The sequence below is a fragment of the Erythrolamprus reginae genome, chromosome 1 (genome assembly GCF_031021105.1).
Source record: "Erythrolamprus reginae isolate rEryReg1 chromosome 1, rEryReg1.hap1, whole genome shotgun sequence".
In the NCBI taxonomy this organism is placed as follows: Eukaryota; Metazoa; Chordata; class Lepidosauria; order Squamata; family Dipsadidae; genus Erythrolamprus; species Erythrolamprus reginae.
Window position 1 is genome coordinate 8263374 of NC_091950.1, and position 19053 is coordinate 8282426.

The 19053-nt window shown below is 41.2% G+C and overlaps 1 protein-coding gene across 1 annotated transcript; it reads right to left on the reverse strand.

The window, feature by feature from the left end:
• Positions 1 to 4412: 4412 nt before the first annotated feature.
• On the reverse strand, positions 4413 to 16183 carry LOC139157110 (vomeronasal type-2 receptor 26-like). The gene is made up of 9 exons (XM_070733538.1): positions 16179 to 16183; positions 15453 to 15698; positions 14526 to 14670; positions 13999 to 14228; positions 13392 to 13737; positions 10406 to 10624; positions 6682 to 6915; positions 5657 to 5741; positions 4413 to 5290 (listed from the first exon to the last, which is right to left on the reverse strand). Exons 1-9 carry the CDS (start codon positions 16181 to 16183, stop codon positions 4413 to 4415), a joined length of 2388 nt encoding a protein of 795 aa, XP_070589639.1.
• Between the last annotated feature and the right edge of the window lie 2870 nt (positions 16184 to 19053).

Consider the following 19053-nt stretch of genomic DNA (forward strand, 5'->3'; position numbering starts at 1 on the left):
GATGATCTGGATGGGAAACAACACTTCAATTGAACCTTGGTAGAAAAAAGTAGTTGTGGGTGGGTGGCTCTTCTATCTCAGTGTTTATCATTTTTTGACATTAAGGAGTTGTAGTGCATCAGACTAAGATGATGTGTAATCTGAGGGCCCTCCTGGACTCACAATTCTTCCTTGAGGAACAGATGACAATTGTGACTAGGCAGTACTTAGTGTAACATCATATAATGTGCCAGTTGGAGCTTTGTGTGGATGACGAGTCCCTTTGCTCAGTCACTCTGATCATCTTGCATTTGAATTCATACAATGGGCTTTATATAGGGCTACCTTTGAAGAACATTTGGAAGCATCGAGTTTCCCCATGTCCAGTTGGCCAGGATGACTTATTTCATTCCCATCTGGACACTGTGCATTATCTTAGACTCTACCAATTGGACATTAGTTGTTCTGCCAGCTCTCTGCATGAGCCTCTAATTAGATGCAAAGGTAGCAAAAACAGACACACACAAACGTGAAAATTCAAGAATACTTTCTTTATCCACAGAAAAATAGAAGCAAAATTCCCGATTGATTGATTGATTGATTTATTAATCAAATTTGTACAAATTTGTACTTTTTGTAGTCAAAGGGCCCACGTTCAAACAAACAGATGTGAATGCAGTGAAAAAACAGGAAAAAAAACAAACTCAAAGCAATTAACAAGTAGCTGTGAAGTCATCACAGCTACTCTCCTTCAGACGTTGTCCAACTCACATGTTTAACAATGATTTACGTTCTGAATCCTGATATCCTTGGAGAATCCGGAGAGTCAAGCCACAATCCACTATCACAAACAGATAATCTTCCACACTGAGAGGCCGGCACGCTGCCCATTTAACAGCAGCCCTAATTAGTTGCACCACACCCAACCACAGGTGAACTTGCTTATCTCTTGTAATACCAACGTATCTGCTCTCTCCTATTCATAGCCCTTTGCATGCGTGCGTCTATGACTGCTTCTTCATCAGAGTCCACTGAAGATAAGGAGGAGGATGAATGGCTTCCTAATTGGCTGTCTGCCATGACCCCCTCTGTGGATCCCATTGCACAGTCACTCCCTGCTTCCGACAATACTTTTCTGTCCGAAGCAGTTGGGAGTAAAAGAGGCCTTTGATACTGGGAGGATTCACCCACATCCACCCCCACATTCCTTGGGGCAGGAGCTGGCCCAGAGCCAACCACAACTCTGGTTAGGATTGATGATTCTTCATTTGAATTACTATGAGGTTTGGAACTATCTTGAAGAACCTTGCAGCCACCCTTGAAAATGAAAGCTGGTCTAAAATGAAGTGGCCCTTCTCGGTTCACCCATATTAGAGTTAACTGGCTCCCAGATTACATGTCACAGGACTCTGTGATTTGTAGGTACTTCTTGACTTTGATACTGTCATATCTTATCATACTTTGAATGACATTGCTGGGAACATGTCCTCATTAAAGAAATTTGATTGTGTGCATGAGTAGAATGATTTCTGGAGACTCCCTGTGCACTCAGATATCAAAGAGCAGCATGATTGACCACAGAAGTCCAAGAGATGACATGCTACAGTAGATGATTTATTTGTTTGTTTGTTCGTTCGTTCATTCGTTATTGTTCATCCATCCATCTGTTCCGTCTGGGTCACTCCGGAAGCTATGACCAACCCAAAAAGATAAGCCAGACACACCGATTGAATCCAAACACTGTTTTATAATGGTAAAGAGAAAAGAAGCCAACAGAAAATGTCCTTACAGATCAGGAAAACACTGGAACTCCAAATAGATACACAAAGGCAATTGTTCATACAGAAACACAGGATCCTTAATGCCAGACGATGTTGTTGAGCCAACAGACACACACCTCCCACCAATCTTCAAGGCTGCTGGGCCACGAGCCAGGAACAAAAACGCTGAGAGAAAATGCAGATAACACCAACTCCCCTTTGATAACACTCCACGCTGCCGGAATGGTTCTCATGTCTTATAAACCCTTCCCTGCTAATGAGGACCACACCCAACTCCCTGGTGTTCCTCATTCAACGCTGATAATATCTACGCAGTTGATTTCTCCTTTGAGCTATGCGTCTCTGCCGCATACTAATGATAGCTTGTGCGTCATCATCCAGGGACTCCTGGGAATCACAGCTACTTGCTTGAGATAGCCCTTCCCCAGGGCTCCCAGGCCTTGCATCACCTTCACTTTCCTGACTGCTGTCTGCACTGTGTGACTGCAAAGAACTCTCCTCTCCGCTCTCAGCCTCCCCCGGGCATGGAGCCAGCAGAGACGCAGCTGGTCTTTGATCTGGCTCAGGCTGAACCACAACACCATCCATCCATTCATGCATTCATTTTTTTATTGGATATTTATTCAACCTTCTCCAAGGACCTGGGGTGGCTCCCAGCATATTATAAAACAATGTATCACATCCTAAATCCAATTAATTAAACATAACAACTAAAAAAAATCTAAAAAACCCAAAATTCATTTAAAAACTTCATTTCCATTCAATCAACTTTCTGTCAACACATTCATTGGCCATGGGGCAAAAATCTAATGGCCCCAAGCCTGGTGATATAAATGAGTCTTAAGACTCTTGAGGAAGGCAAGGAGGGTGAGGTCAGTATGAATCTTCAGGGGGAGCTGATTCCAGAGGGCCAGCCCCCCACCCACAGAGAAGGCTATTCCCCTAGTCACAGCCAACCAACATTGTCTAGTTGACAGGACTTGGAGAAGGCCAACTCTGTGGGACCTGACCGGTTGCTGTGATTTGTGGGAGAGAAGGCTATCCCACAGGTATTCTGGGCCAATGCCATGTAGGGCTTTATAAGTCATAACCAATACTTTGAATGGCATCCAGAAACCAATTGGCAGCCAATGCAGTCTGTGGAGTGATGGAGTGTTATGTCAATTTCTGGGCAAGTCCATGACTGCTTGTGCGACTGCATTCTGCACAATTTGCAGTTTCTGAATGCTCTTTGAAGTTAGATTGAATGAATTAACCTAAAGTATACATACATGCTGACACACATATGCTCACACATTTTTAAAAAAATTAGATTTCTATACATTTACATTTTAAAAAGACATAATCTATAATTTCTCGTCGTAACCATTGTAATATAATCTCATGCAGTATATCTAAGCTAGACCAACAAATAGTTCTGCACATTCGATTTTAAAAAAAAATATTCCTTTCTATTGGAGTTTCTTCTTGTTTCCAGTTTTGGGCAATACAGAGTCTGTTATAATATGTTGTATAAGGTAGTAATGTTCCTTTCTTATATTTGGCTCTATTATGCCTAATTTTAAAAAGTTCTGGTTTCATATTGAGTTCTTGTAGTGTCTTCGGAGAGGGGCCTACAAATCTAATAAATTGAATTGAATTGAATTTCCTTTATACAGATCATGATTTTGTTTCAGATATTTTTAATTTGAGAGCAAGCCCATCACCAATGAAAAAATCTACCATTATAGAGTCTAAATGTAGGCACTAGATTGGAACACATCTTTGCAACATTGCTGGTGCTAAATGCCACCTATAAAATATTTTATTTATATCTTCCTTATATGATATTGATTTTGTCAACTTGTAATTTTTCACCCTTATACTAAATGATTAAACACCAAAAACACATGGAATGCTGTTACCTTCCCACCAAAGATGATCCCTTTTTTTCTACTTGCATTTTCACATGCTTTTTAACTGCCAGCCAGAAGCTGAGACAATTAATGTGACCTCACTCTGTTACGGAGCCCTAGAGATTCAAACCACCAAACTGCCAAACTTTCCAGTCGACAAGTTCAGCATCTTAGCCACTTAGCCACCCCATCTCTATCAGTATTATTAGCAATCTGCATATAATGATGACATTGTTTACTCACTGCTTTCAGGGAAATTCTGCCCAACATTGATGAGGACGTTATTCACATCTGCATGGGTGGGGGGGATTTAAATTCTGCTATTTCAAAAACAATTGAACAGTGGAAAGGAAATTCTGTAAAGCCTCAAACATCTAAGGAAATTTCCATACTCTATGTTTTAAAACATTGATATTGAACCTAATCCTTTAAAACACTACCTTAAAATACAGACTACATAAAATAAGGAATAAAGTAAGAAAATTTTCTCCTGGAAGCAATAAATACATTTTTAACAACAAGCTTTCCTTCCATGCAGGATACTTATACTTAATAAGCCCATGTTGAAATCAGGACAAACAAAAGAATGAACACGGGTATGTTGCAACCAGTTGCAGCATTCCATAAGGAATTCTTTTACGGACAAATTCCTCCTTCAGGTGATCATTTATAAGAAATCTTATCACATTCGAAATATGCCTCAAAGACAAGGAGGCCAATCCTGCATTAGTTAGAAATTTTTGTTTCTTATTATATTTTATCTGCAATTCAAATGGGGCCTCAGTAGGATAATGTAGCATTTGGGGAAAAAGATACAAGCCAAGATAGCAGCTCCAGAGGCTAAAATAGAGAAGATCTCCACAGCCACCATGGATTTTCCTTTGGTGCTAAGATAAGTAGGGAGGAATGTAATCCAAACACTGCAGAAGACCAGCATGCTAAAAGTAATGAACTTCGCTTCATTAAAACTATCCGGCAATTTCCTAGCCAGAAAGGCCACTATAAAACTAATGAAGGCCAGAAAACCTAGGTAGCACAGGACCATGTAAAACATAAAAGCTGAGTCTTGCTTACATTCCAAGATAGTCTCTCCAAACAAGGAGTGGAAGTCCAAGATGGGAAACGGGGGAGAAGTTCCCAGCCAAATGGCACAAAGAACTGCTTGGATCAGGGGATGGCCTATGACAATGGAATTGGTCAGTCGTTTTCCTAAGAATTTCTTTGCCTTGTTTCCTGGCTTGGTGGCCATGAAGGCCAGAACCACCATCATAGTTTTTGCCAACACAGAGGAAACCGCAATGGAAAAGAGAATGGCAAAGGCAGGTTGTTGGAAGAGACAGGTGATCTTGCCTGGTTGACCAATGAAGAGAAAGGAGCAGAGAAAGCAGAGCAGGAGGGAGACCAGGAGGATGTAGGTGAGGTCTCGGTTGTTGGCTTTGACAATTGGTGTGTCATGGTGTTTATGGAAAATCAGCAGGACTGCAGAAGTTATCGTAGAGAGAAAAAGAGCAAGAAAAATTAAAATGTATCCTAGGGTGTCATGATAGGAGAGGAAGTGGATCTTCTTGGCAATGCATAAGTCCTGGTCCTTGTTGGGATACTGGTCTTCTGGGCAGGGTTCACAGTGAGCTGCATCTGAAATCAAAATTCTTTAACTAAGGCAAGGGGTGTCAAATTCAAGGCTGTTGCTTACATTCAGCCCACAATGTGGTCAGATCTGGCCTGCAGAGCCATCCTGGAAAATGTAAGGTGTCAAACTATACTTTGTTTTATGTTTGGTATGAATGTGCTGTTTGGTTTTTTAAAAATAACGATAGGGTTTTATATGTTTTTTAATATTAGATTTGTTCCACTACTTCGGAGAGGGGCGGCATACAAATCTAATTAATAATAATAATAATAATAATAATAATAATAATAATAATAATAATAATAATAATAATAATAATAACTCAATGCAAAGAGGAAACATTGGGCCTGCATCACTTTGGCTTAATCTACCCAAGGTGAAGAGGAAACATTGGGCCAGTATGGCTTCTGCCCAGTCTACCCAGTGGGAAGAAGAAACATTCACAGTGAGCTGTATCTGAAATAAAAGTTATTTGACTAGGGCAGGGGGTGTCAAACTCAAGGCTGTGGCTTGCATTCAGCCCACAATGTGGTCAGATCTGGCCTGCAGAGCCATCCTGGATGATGTAAGGTATCAAACTATATCACTTCAGCCCAGTCTACTCAATGCAGAGGAAACATTGGACCTACATCACTTTGGCTTAATCTACCCAGTGGGAAGAGGAAACATTCCAGAAGTTTGGGGAATGGTGTCAAAAGGTGGCCAATTCCAACCAGTTGGCTATGCCCACCCAGTCCCTCAAGGTCACCAAAAGCCCTGATGCAACCTTCAGTTAAATCATGTTTGACACTACTGGTATAAGGATGTCTTTAACAACTATCATGTGTATTATCCCTCCAACAAAGATGATAGGAGTCTTGCTTTTCTGCTGTTGGAGCAAATTATCCTTCATATATGACAATCCTAAGGATAGAGACATGGTTTTGCTCACTTCAAGCTATCCATTCACTGTTCACTTCCTGAATAATTTTAGTCTGAGATTGCCTGTTTCTTCCCCTTTACTTTGTAATGGAACCCACAGAAGACTGATAGTTCTGTTATCCAGGAATTCTGCTGCTTTTTGTGTGTGTACTTTGTCCCTGCCTGCTTTCTACTTCAAATCCAATTTAGACATTTTTGCTCCCTCCTACACTAGAAACATAGATAGATGGATCTCCTCTTTTTCTGGCAGAAAAAGCATATGCTAAATAATGGGTGTCAAACTCAATTTCATTGAGGGCCACATCAGGACTGTGGTTCACTTCGGGGGGATGGGTGGTTGTGGCTAGCTGGATGGGTATAGCTAGCTTGATGCCACTAACTGGGCATGTCCAACTGGGTTTGCACAGCTGAGTGGGTGTCTATGGCCACCTTTTGACACCATTCCACAAACTGCTGACATGTTTCATTTTCACACTCTGTAGATGGGACCAAAGCCACTCTCGTCCAATATTTCCTCTTCACATTGGCTAGACCAGGCCAAATCCATGCTAGTCCAATATTTCCTCTTCGTACTGGATAGATCTGACTGAAGCAATGCGGGTTGACTCCTTATATTTCCCATCATTGCTTTGCAGACTGGATCTTGTTGCCATCGGATTGCAGCCAGGTTTTCTTGCAACAGAGTTAGAGCCAGATGAACCTGGTCCATCTGTGCATAGTCAGCCTATGTGGCTGTCAGAGGAGTTGGACAGTGAGGGGGAGGGAGAGATTGGGTGTGAGGAGCTTGCAGAAGCTATAGAACCCCCAATTGGGCTGTGCAACCCCCAACTGGGGCTTTGCCTGGATCTGATGAGGAAGTGGAGATGAAGGATCCTGGATGCAAGAGTCAGAAAGATGTGGGGGAGGCAACAGCAGTTACACAGGCTAAGAAGGAGGATTTGAACACAGCTGTGTGCAGTCTGTACTCCCAGTGTGTATATAAGGGGGAGGAGTTGGGAGGTTCCCTTTCAAGAAAACCAATGTTTGATCCTTCGAAGGAAGAGGGCATGTGAAGAATTTTGGCCTGTTCTTCAAACAAACCTTGATGCAGTTGTGGACAATTATAGGGTTTAAAATCCTGTGAGTAATTCTTGGCTTTGAAACCATTTGTTTGGGACATTATCTTATCAACTCCACCTCCTGCTTGAACTTTGGCAGTTGAAAGACATTAATTTGTCCTAGTTTGTGCTTCTCAAAAAACCTTATTGTAAATAGACTCTTTCATTTTGAAATTTTGTGTGTCTGAGCATTAATTGGACATTAGTTACTGCTCTGTTGCCATGTGAGACAGAACAGATCTAACCCCATATGGGCCTTGTGTTTAATATATTTTTGCCACCAAAATGGCACTGTTGTCGTTGGCTCTGGGCCAGCTCCTGCCCTAAGGACTGTGGGGGAGGATGTGGGGGAGTCCTCCCAGTGTCAGAGGCCTGTTTCACTGCCGACTGCTTCTGACAGCAAAGCGTCTCAAGCAGGTAGTGGAAGTGAAAGGGGATCCTCAGAGGGGGTAATGGCAGACAGCCATGGTAGTCGCCCCATGAGTGATTCAGCATCATTATCATCACTGGATTCGGAAGGAGAGACATTCATTGATGTACGCAGCCACAGGGCAATGTCTAGGAAAGAGCAGCTGCGTAAATACTACAGGAAATAAGGTAGATCCCCTGTGGCTGGGTTTAATTAGACTAATTGGGGCTGCTGTTAAATAGTCAGCATTCTGGCCTCTGGGTGTGGAAGTTTATCCGTTCAGTAAAGGAGGACATGTATTTTGTATCAGGATTCTACAAGGACTCTCTTTGAATTGTATTCCAGGACTATTGAACTAGACCATAGTCAAGTTTGTGACTTTGCGAACTCTTGAAGGAGAGTGGCTATGACGTCTTTACAGCTGCTTGTTATCTGCTTTTTGTTTGTTTATTGTTCTTCATGGCACTCAAGGCTGTTGCTTTGACGATGAGCATTTTGTCTGACTCAAAGTGTGCTTGGCTCCTATTTTACTTTCAATAAAAAACAGTGTTTTTGACTTACATCTGTATGTGTCTGAATTCCTACCTTTGAACTTAATTGAGGGCTTGTGCCGAGAAGCCCGGCAGAACAGGCACTAGGTCTTATTTTCAGAGGAGAACATCATGCGCTAGTTCCCCTCAGTTGAATGTATCATCTCGACCTCCGTTTCGCTGTCAGTGGCCTTCGGAAACTTCTTTGGTTTCAGATATTTGCAACCAAGCCTCACACCTCTCTGCTCATTTCCTCTGCAGTGAGAAAGGCTTTCCTGAAAACCTCTGAAGCTCATAACAGTGCTCTGCATCTGGGGCTCTTTTATCAGCTACAGAGGCCTTCAGGAAAGCCTTGCTAACTGTCGTAGAAATGGGCAGAAGTATATGAGGCCTGGCTGCACCTATCCAAAGTTAAGTAGTATGGTAACTCCGCCTCCCAACCCAATACTAGCTTAATTTTTACCTGTGCACCCTGGAATGGGTGGGATATTCATTAGGGCTTATTTTGGGGACAGTCTTTGTATTGGTTTAGGGTATAAAAACAAAGCAAGGACTCACTTTCTCAGTAGGTCATATTTTTGGGGAAACACAGTAGGAGTGTAAATGCAAGTTGGAGAGTCATAAATTCTTCACTAAAACTGTTCTGCATAGAATTATTGGGGATCGGGAAAGGTGACCCTGTGGCCAGTGATGGGATGCTATGGGTACTGTCAGGTATGTAGTAGAGGTAGCAAAAATTGGAGCTCCACCCCAGAGTACCCAATTTGCACTGAAATATATTGAAACAAAATGCATAAGCCACGGTGTGGTAGTAAAAATTATGGTAGCCCATCACTGCCTGTGGCCAAGGAAGTTTAGATCTGTACACAGAAGGCTTCTACTGAAAAGTATGAGTTCATATCAATATTATCAATAATAACTACAAGAGCAAATATATCTGCCTGCTACCGCATGAATCCCAGCGGCTGATAAGGTCCCACAGAGTTGGCCTTCTCCGGGTCCCGTCGACTAAACAATGTCATCTGGCGGGCTCCAGGGGAAGAGCCTTCTCTGTGGCGGACCCGGCCCTCTGGAATCAACTCCCCCTGGAGATTAGAACTGCTCCCACCCTCCTTGTCTTCCGTAAACTACGTAAGACCCACCTATACCGCTAGGCATGGGGGATTTGAGACACCTTTCCACCAGGCTTATTATAATTTATGTTTGGTATGTATGTACTGTATGGTTTTTAATTATGATAGGGTTTTTAGTTTTTTTAAAAAATATATATATATTAGATTTGTGCCAGTATAATATTGTTTTATTGTTGTGAGCCACCCCGAGTCTTCGGAGAGGGGCAGCATACAAATCTAATAAATTATTATTATTAATTATTATTATTATTATTATTATTATTATTATTATTATTATTATTATTATTATTATTATTATTATTATTATTTTGATCTATTAAATGGCTTCATTGAGCCTGGAAGATTTACATTTGAAGTCTTGTCTACCTGTTTGATTAGAAATGGTTCCTTCTGGACAAGGATCACACTGGTAGCAGCAAACCTGCTCACCCTCTGGAACTGTTCTCCTCTCTCCTGCATGGCACCTCTTCATGCCACACCTGGCAATGGGCACCTTCTGAAACCAAAAATAAATATTTGAGATGACCCAAGCAATGAACCTGTTTCATGTATTCTTTTTCCTATTCCTATTTCTCTTCCTTATTCCTACTTCTATGTTCATATTCTTTTCTAATGAAATTGCCAGCATCTATCAGAAATCAGGAACATGTGCTGAGGAAATCTTCCCACTGGCATTTATGGATGTGGGAGATCAGAACTGGGATTGGCCTGCAGTGGAAAGCTTGTGACTGAACTACAGCATTTCAAAAGGAAGAACCCTCAGGAAACAACGGACCAACAGTGGTCCATGGAAATCACTGTTGCTTGCTCTAATTGCATCCTGTGTTTCAAGCAGAAGATATTCCCAAGCCTAACTCTTTGTGGAATGACACAAAGCAAACATCAAATGAGTAGATGCAAAGCAGTTTATTCACCAAATGAGTGTCATCATTTCTGACTCGGTTGATAATTTTTCAATTTAGAAAGATGTTCTGCATGTCAGGAAGATAATGACTATTTCCCTGATTTCATAACATTTCTGGCATCTCACCTTTGTGGCCCAGGTGATTCCATCAGATTTAATGGTGAAACCCCGGCCTGGGGGAGCCTCAGGATTTACTTGCCCAATCTTCATGGGGAGAAAAGATGCATTGGGGAGGAAAATCCAGTTGAAAAGATCAAAACGGGCAGATCCCAGTCCATCTTCTGAGAAGGAGACTTCATCTCCAGCACTGTTGTTGAACTGCACATTGTTCAAATAGGCAAGAATCTGAAAGAAAAGAGATCTTCAGAAATTGGAGTATTTGGGCTAAAGCTATAAGTGAGACATCATGGCTTCTATCATAACTTGTTAGCCATCTTAAGAAGAAGAGTTTATGTCTGAAAAGCTAGAACTCTTGGTGGAGATCTAAAGAATCAAGAGTAATGCCAAATACTAAACTCTGAAATTACAAATGTTTCGCTTTATTACCAGGCATCATTTCCAACACCAGCTTGTTGGGGTTTTTTTAACATAAAATAGTTTCTGTTTCAAATATATACATTGAAAAGGACATTTTCTCAATCATTGCATCTTTACATTTACCATCAAAGTGAGCAGAAAAAGAAGTGAAAGTGAAAACCATAGACATAACGCCCATCCCTGCTGTCTCATTGACACCTTAGTTTTCACTTATCAGTTGAATAAGTTGAATATTATTATATTATATTATATAATTATATTATATATTATATTATTATATTATTCGGACATAAGTGTAACCAATTTTTTATCCCTATCTTCTCGCATATATTAGTGAAGATTGGACTTAATCCCTGGATAGTTCAGTGGATTTCAAGCTGGCTGAAACATAGACATCAGAGAGTTATTGTTAATGGCGAGTATTCTGAGCAGAGACAGGTTACAAGTGGTGTGCCACAAGTTTAAGTTTAAGTTTAATCAGATTTGTATGCCGCCCTTCTCCGCAGACTTGGGGCGGCTCACAGCAATAGCAATACAATGTAAGACAAATCCAATATTTAAATTAATTTAAAAAACCCCACAAGTTAAAACCAATCATAAACACTAGCGTACCATGCATAAATTTTATAAGCCTAGGGAGAAGGAACATGTCAATTCCCCCATGCCTGACGACAGAGGTGGGTTTTAAGGAGCTTACGAAAGGCTAGGAGGGTGGGGGCAACTCTGATATCTGGGGGGAGTTGGTAGAGTCTGTTCTGGGTCCTATTCTTTTTAATATGTTTCTGAGTGACAGAGGGGAAGGTTTGGTAGGGAAGGTTTGCCTATTTGCCGAAAACTCTAAAGTGTGCAATAGGGTTGATATTCCTGGAGGGGTCTGTAATATGGTAAATGATTTAGCTTTACTAGATAAATGGTCAAAGCAATGGAAACTGCAGTTTAATGTTTCCAAATGTAAAATAATGCACTTGTGGAAAAGGAATCCTCAATCTGAGTATTGCATTGGCAGTTCTGTGTTAGCAAAAACTTCAGAAGAGAAGGATTTAGGGGTAGTGATTTCTGACAGTCTCAAAATGGGTGAGCAGTGTGGTCAGGCGGTAGGAAAAGCAAGTAGGATGCTTGGCTGCATAGCTAGAGATATAACAAGCAGGAAGAGGGAGATTGTGATCTCCTTATATGGAGCGCTGGTGGGACCACATTTGGAATACTGTGTTCAGTTCTGGAGACCTCACCTACAAAAAGATATTGACAAAATTGAACGGGTCCAAAGACGGGCTACAAGAATGGTGGAAGGTCTTAAGTATAAAACATATCAGGAAAGACTTAATGAACTCAATCTGTATAGTCTGGAGGAAAGAAGGAAAAGAGGGGACATGATCGAAACATTTAAATATGTTAAAGGGTTAAATAAGGTTCAGGAGGGAAGTGTTTTTAATAGGAAATTGAACACAAGAACAAGGGGACACAGTCTGAAGTTAGTTGGGGGAAAGATCCAGAGCAACATGAGAAAATATTATTTTACTGAAAGAGTAGTAGATCCTTGGAACAAACTTCCAGCAGATGTGGTTGGTAAATCCACAGTAACTGAATTTAAACATGCCTGGGATAAACATATATCCAATGTAAGATAAAATACAGGAAATAGTATAAGGGCAGACTAGATGGAACATGAGGTCTTTTTCTGCCGTCAGTCTTCTATGTTTCTATGTTTCTATATTGTCAATTGTTCCAAAGTTCTTAAAAAAATCTAATATTTTCAAACCTTTTAAAACTTGTTCACAAGTCTTTTATACAGCTTCCTTTTTTCTCCCTTTTTTCAAGCCATTCATGAAATTCTTTCCATATTTTATAATACTTTGTAGCTTATTGATTTTTAAGCTCTATCGTCATCTTATCTGATTCTGCACAATCGAGAATATTTTTGAAAAAAATATTTTTATTAATTTTCGATAAAAAGACAAACAGGACAAACATACATTTAACATGTATTTGGGGCTACAATTACCCCACTTATTTTAGAAGTCTTTCTAATACAGAAAACAAATATACTAAAATTTGCAAAATCAGCAGAGTAATTTGAATGAAAAAAAGAAATTTTGTTTTTACATATTTTAACCATTGGTAATGATAATTACCAATGCAATTCATCAAGACCATTAACCACATTGCCAGAAATAACAAGTCTTTCAACAAACTCAGATCCAGACCAGATCTTTCTCTCCTCCAACATATTCGCTCTCGTGAACTACGGGCAGAACTCAAGATACGCTATGAACTTGGTGAAACAAACCTTTACATCGATTACCACACAGAATGCATCAAACCCAAAACCCATAATCCTCCCTACATCTTTCGGTCTAACTTCCCCCAACCTACCATCTCACAACATCGAACTGACATCTGCCGGACCACCATCCCACAACAACAAATGGACATCCCTACCACCTCAAACAAAGAATAGGAAAGCGTGCCCCTTACTTTCTCTAACGTGCAGAAATTGAAACAGTAATTGAAGAAAGTCAAGTGGGATGCTTCATTTTAAGCATCTGTGGACTGAGTAACAAGCCATAGTAATTACCTGCCATGACTGGACATTTGAGATCCCCTTTCCAAGCCTCATTATGGCTGGTCGAACTCTGGATCTATACATTGCACGTAAAGCATGTGCCAGAGCATAAACAGCATTGTAGATATTGTAACTTTCACCTGTCATTCTTGTTTCAAAAGTGTAATTGGGCAGATTCTGCACATCCTCTTTTCCTGTACATTGTTTTCCCCTCTTTTGAGGGATCATTCCAGATTTATGGATCTTGCAGTCAAAGACATCTTCCCACCATGGAGGGAGAAAGACATCTCCTTGGGGGTTCAATGGGTCTAAAGACAGGAGGAAGTGGCTGAATTCTGAGACATCCCCAGTGTGGTCCCTGAAATGCAGGACTCCATGCAGAAGCTTTAAAAATTGCAATCCAGCTTCAGATTCTTGCATACTAAGTCTCCAATGGGAAGTGAAGATCCAAACTTTCCTAAATGATAACTTTTGGATTATTTAAAAAAAAACCAGAGTCACAAGTAGACTGCTAATAACAGTGAGGTCTCCAAAGAGAATAAACACTTCAGTTTTAGACCATTTTTTGAAAATGTGAACTAATTGATTGTTTGCTTTATTTAAATCATTTGATTTCAACCTTTCAGCGAAGGCCAGGCAGATCTCCTTCTCCTTCAGCATTGGCATTACGGATGAGATGAAACGTTCTCCATTGTCATCTTCAGGGGCCAGAAACCCAACCCAGTTCCACTGGAAATACAGGAGCAGCTGGACTAAACCCACATACTGAGAATATTCCTTGGGATTAATTTGGAAGAAGGAAGGATAAGCCCTTCTCCCTCCCTGAGAGAACTCAAAGCCAACACCAAGCTGGAAGAAGGGACAAAGTAAAGTATTTCAAACACACAGTAAACTTTTTGGGTGACTTTTGGGGTCACCTTTGTGTGACTTTTGACCCTAGCAGTCAGGCTGATTCTCTTTGAGTGGCAATCTTAATGACCTTTGGGAGGGGCTTCAGGAGAGCAATTTAGGTTTCTGGAGGGCCTCTGAGGATGGGGCAGGAGGTGTTTTCGTCATTACTCTATCTCCCCAAAAAGCTACTTTTGTCTTCTGTGTATATTGATGATCTTTGTCTATTCCATATTGTATCCGGGGGTGCTCTCTTACCTGTGGGACCTTATAAATGCTGAAGATGGAGTCCATCTGCCTTGAGAATTTGGCATTGAGACCACCAATGACAGACAGAAGAATGTCCTTCCAGTCACATTTGTAAGCTGGAACCACTTGGCCATGTGAGGAGAGCATGGAGAGGCTGTTTAAGGAAATAAATATCTCACTTTGGCAATGGCCATAAATGTGGAAGCCAAGTGTGATGTTGGGGAGCAGAACAAAGTTCTTATTGACCTGGGACACAGCATCAATGCAAGGAACTGCTGGTAGTTACTTTGAATTTTCCTGCAGTGAGAAAAACATTGGGGAACCTTACAGGAAAGCTAGTGTTGGGAGAATTTTCTACACTATTTGGGGGGGTGGGATTTTTGAGGCAAGTAATTTCCTTGGGTTTGGGTAATTCTATGGATCTCCCTTGGCTACACTGGGACGACTTTGTGAGAAAGGAGACAAGCCTTTCCATAGATATAATGGACTGTTTTATACTCTTTTTCATCCCTGCCCTGTACACTTTACTTCAATGTCTGTGATCCTTTCCAACTGCTCCCCTTTCAGACTAATGATTTGGGATCTCTCTTGAAGCAGCTTCTTCAGGTGTTGTAAACATTGCAGTGGGGGTCCCCTCATAGATTTACTGAGTCCCTTTGGGATTGGGCGGCATATAAGTCGAATTAAATAAATTAAATAAATTAATATATTCTTGAGGCCATTATTAATGAAAAATGCTGATTCCAACATTAAGACTTATTTTTGTAACTCTTGAATACTGGAAGAGGATTGAACTTCTATTTGAGTTTTCCACCACAAGTTACTATGCACTTATGCTAGGATGGGACAAGTACTAAAAGTATTTCTAAATGAGGTACCAGAATTTAAAACAAAGGGAACATTTATTTGCAGGTTTCTCCTCCATGTGAAACTTACGTATACCCTACAGTAAGATCCAAATGATTAAAGACTGGAACAAGAGAACTTGAAAGGGTTCCCAAGGGCAAATTCCCACCGATAATGAGATCACCAGCCCTATAGTAGTTTTCATTTAACTGGATATAATTCCTGAACATGCAAATGGTTTGCAGCCTCTTTGCTGTAGTTGGAGTCAGGAGCCAGAAGAATATCAGTATCAGCAGTAGCATGACTCCTTCCTGGTCATTCTTATCACCTTCCCTCCTAGAACAGAAATGAAGGTTTATGCAGAATCTGATTTGAAGGTTGCTCCTGAAATCTCACTGGAAATTTAACAGCAGACACCACCTGTGTCACCTGCACACCCACAGAGAAAGTGTATACAAACAATATATATGAAATGTTTTTGTGTTAAGAAATCCACTGGGGATACATGAAGAATGACTGTTCTTCAGATAATTGCAAAAATAACCAGTGTCCTATCCACTTAGCAACAGCTTCTCTCCATGCCCCAGATTGGGGGAAAAAACATGTTTGTGTCTCTTACTGTAATTCATACAGCAGATGGAGTCATGGGGAAGCTGTGTGGTTGACTTCAATGAAACTGAACCCCTGAGCAGAAGATGGATTTTGGCTTATGCCATAGTTGGGTCAGGTATTAATAATGCCAATGGGGTAAAAGGCAGAAATGTAATTTTAGAAAGTGTTTCAGAGAAGATACTAAGTAAGGGATGTCAAACTCACATCATCACGGTAGCATCATGTGATTTATCAGGATTCCCCCCCCCCTTGCTAAACTGGGTGAGGCCAGATCTATTTGACAGGTCCATTCTTAGTGATTAATGGACAAAATGGGGTTCTAAATAAATTGAGGATTATGCCTGAAGCTCTTCTGCCTGGTCTTCTTGAAAGTCATGCCAAAGATTGCGCATGTGCCACAGTTTTTCTAGGCACGCCCATCTCAAGCTCTGATGTGATAAACTAAATAAAAGGGAAATTCTCCCTCAAAACATCATAAATTTTCCTTGAAGAAAAGCAGAGGCATAGAGCATTCACATAAGTGCAAAGAATCTAAGAATCTAAGTGAGTGCAATAAATCTTAATAAAATGGCTGAAGGGGCTGACTTAATTATTGGGTTGAGGAAGATAAGAGACCAAGAATAAGGAAAAAGTGGTTAATAGTGAATGAAAAAGAGGACAGATAGGGAATTCCTTGTTTGGAGTTGTATAGGGAAGTGTTTCAAATTGAAAGATTAATGGAGCTGCAATTATTCGCAAATAAATGGGTGAAATTAGAAAAACAGATAAACGGGATGAAGAATAGAGAATTAATTTTTATAAGGTGGAATAGGACAACTAGGGAAAATAATAAGAGAAAGAAGTGAGGGTACCAAGGCGCAAGCAAGTAATATATATAAGATGTTAGTGAAGTCAGACAGGGATGTGATCCAAGGATTGACTAAATGGTGGCAAAATGAGATACAAGTAGAGGCTCAAGAGATTCCTACAAGGTCTGGTTTAACCCATCCATTCACATAGGTGTACTATGTGAATAGAGGCGAGACTGTCAGCTTTGCTGACCTCCTCTATGCCTCCATTGACTCTGCTGCCATTGCCCATGTAATAAGTTGTTGAGACATCTGCTCCTTGTCTGGAGTTTGTCATTTGCCCAGGCCCTCTGGAGCAATGGATGGAAACCATCCAAAGAGAGAAGTGACCTGGAATTAAGGAAAAAATTCCTGATAGTGAGAAAACTTAACCAGTAGAACTACTTGCCTCCAGAACCTATGAATGCGCCACCATTGGAGGGTTTTAAGATGAAATATGGACAGCCATTTGTCCGAAATGGAATATATCATCCTGTTGGAGCAGGGGTTGGACTAGAAGGCTTCCAGGATCCCTTCCAACTGTTTTCTATTCTGTTCTGTTCTATTCCCATGGGTTTTAAAAGACTATCTGGGTAAGGGCCACATGTAGGTTTTCCTTCAGGCCTCACTGAGGAATACTCTATGCATCTGGTTGATAAAATTGTTTGGATCTGCTGCAAGTTTTGTGGCCAAACATGGTGTAGATCCTATGGAGAGGGCAATGGAAAGGACTTACCCAATATCTAGGAACAGCTTGGTCCTGTTGACCCCAAGAAAGTCAACAGAATCCTTGGGATTTAATTAGACCACCTGTGAACTTGATCCAAGCTCCTCTGGCTGGTCCATGCCGCCTAGAAGGCGACATGTGGGTGGATCCTAATGATGGTTCATTCATCCTTGAGGAAGAGGGTCTTCCCAGCATCCTTTAAAGAGATGCTTGTATGGCCTCTCCTCAAGAAACCTTTGCTAGACCCCCACCATGCGGATTATTTTCCCACAGTTCTTCCTCTTTAAAGAGAAGGTGATTGAAAAAGTGGTAATGCTGCACCTTGAGAGAATCCTGGATAATTAAGTGGTTTATCTAGACTTCATTCCACCAGGTTTCAGGGCCAATAAGGAACAGCAACACCATATTTGGTGGAAGTGGGATTGTGTTCATGCATACTTTCTTGTTCTTGTGGACCAGTTCCAGGACTTAAGGGAGTGGAATATAATTTGGGGCTCGTTCATCGCCTTCCTCCATGGCCAGTCCCAATTGATCTCGAGGTGGAATGAGAGGTCCACTTTATCTGCTTGCAGATGATACCCTGTTGCAGAGATGGGTTCCTCCCAGTTCAGACCAGTTCTATAGAACCAGCAGTGAACCAGGCATGCCAAACCCATGAGTCAATTCTCTCAGTGGCACCATAGGTGACACCATCTTTTTTTAATACTGCACATGTATGTGCACATGCACACACACATAGCCTGTCCCTGAGCAAAAGAGCAATGAAGAAAACCAGAACTTTAATATCTACATGAAACCACTGGGTGAGATCATCTGAGGGCATGGGGTGAGTTACCATCAGTATGCTGATGACACTCAGCTATACATCTCCACCCTGTGTCCACTCAGTGAAGCATTGGAAGTAATGTTCCGGTGTCTGGAGGCTGTCAGGGTCTGGATGGGCATTAATAGGCTTAGTCTCAATCCCGACAAGATAGAGTGCCTGTGGGTTTTTCCTCCAGGGACAATTCCAACTGTCCATCTATCACCCTGGGGGGGGAGGTCTTTACTCCCCTCAGAAAGGGTCCAAATCTTGGGCATCCTCCTTGATCCACAGCTGAGTTTAGAAGATCAACAGAAGAGCCCTTCACTCCTCCACTCGAAACAGAATATCCTACGAAAATAGACTAACAATCCTGGGCCTAGAAAGCCTAGAACTACGGCGCCTAAAACACGATTTGAGTATTGCCCACAAGATCATATGCTGCAATGTCCTACCGGTCAATGACTACTTCAGCTTCAACCGCAATAACACAAGAGCACGCAAGAGATTCAATCTTAATATGAACCGCTCCAAACTTGACTGTAAAAAATATGGTTTCAACAATCGAGTCATCGAAGCGTGGAACTCATTACCGGACTCAATTGTGTCAACCCCTAACCCCCAACACTTCTCCCTTAGACTCTCCACGATTGACCTCTCCAGGTTCCTAAGAGGCCAGTAAGGGGCGTAGATAAGTGCAGTGGTGTGCCTTTCGTCCCCTGT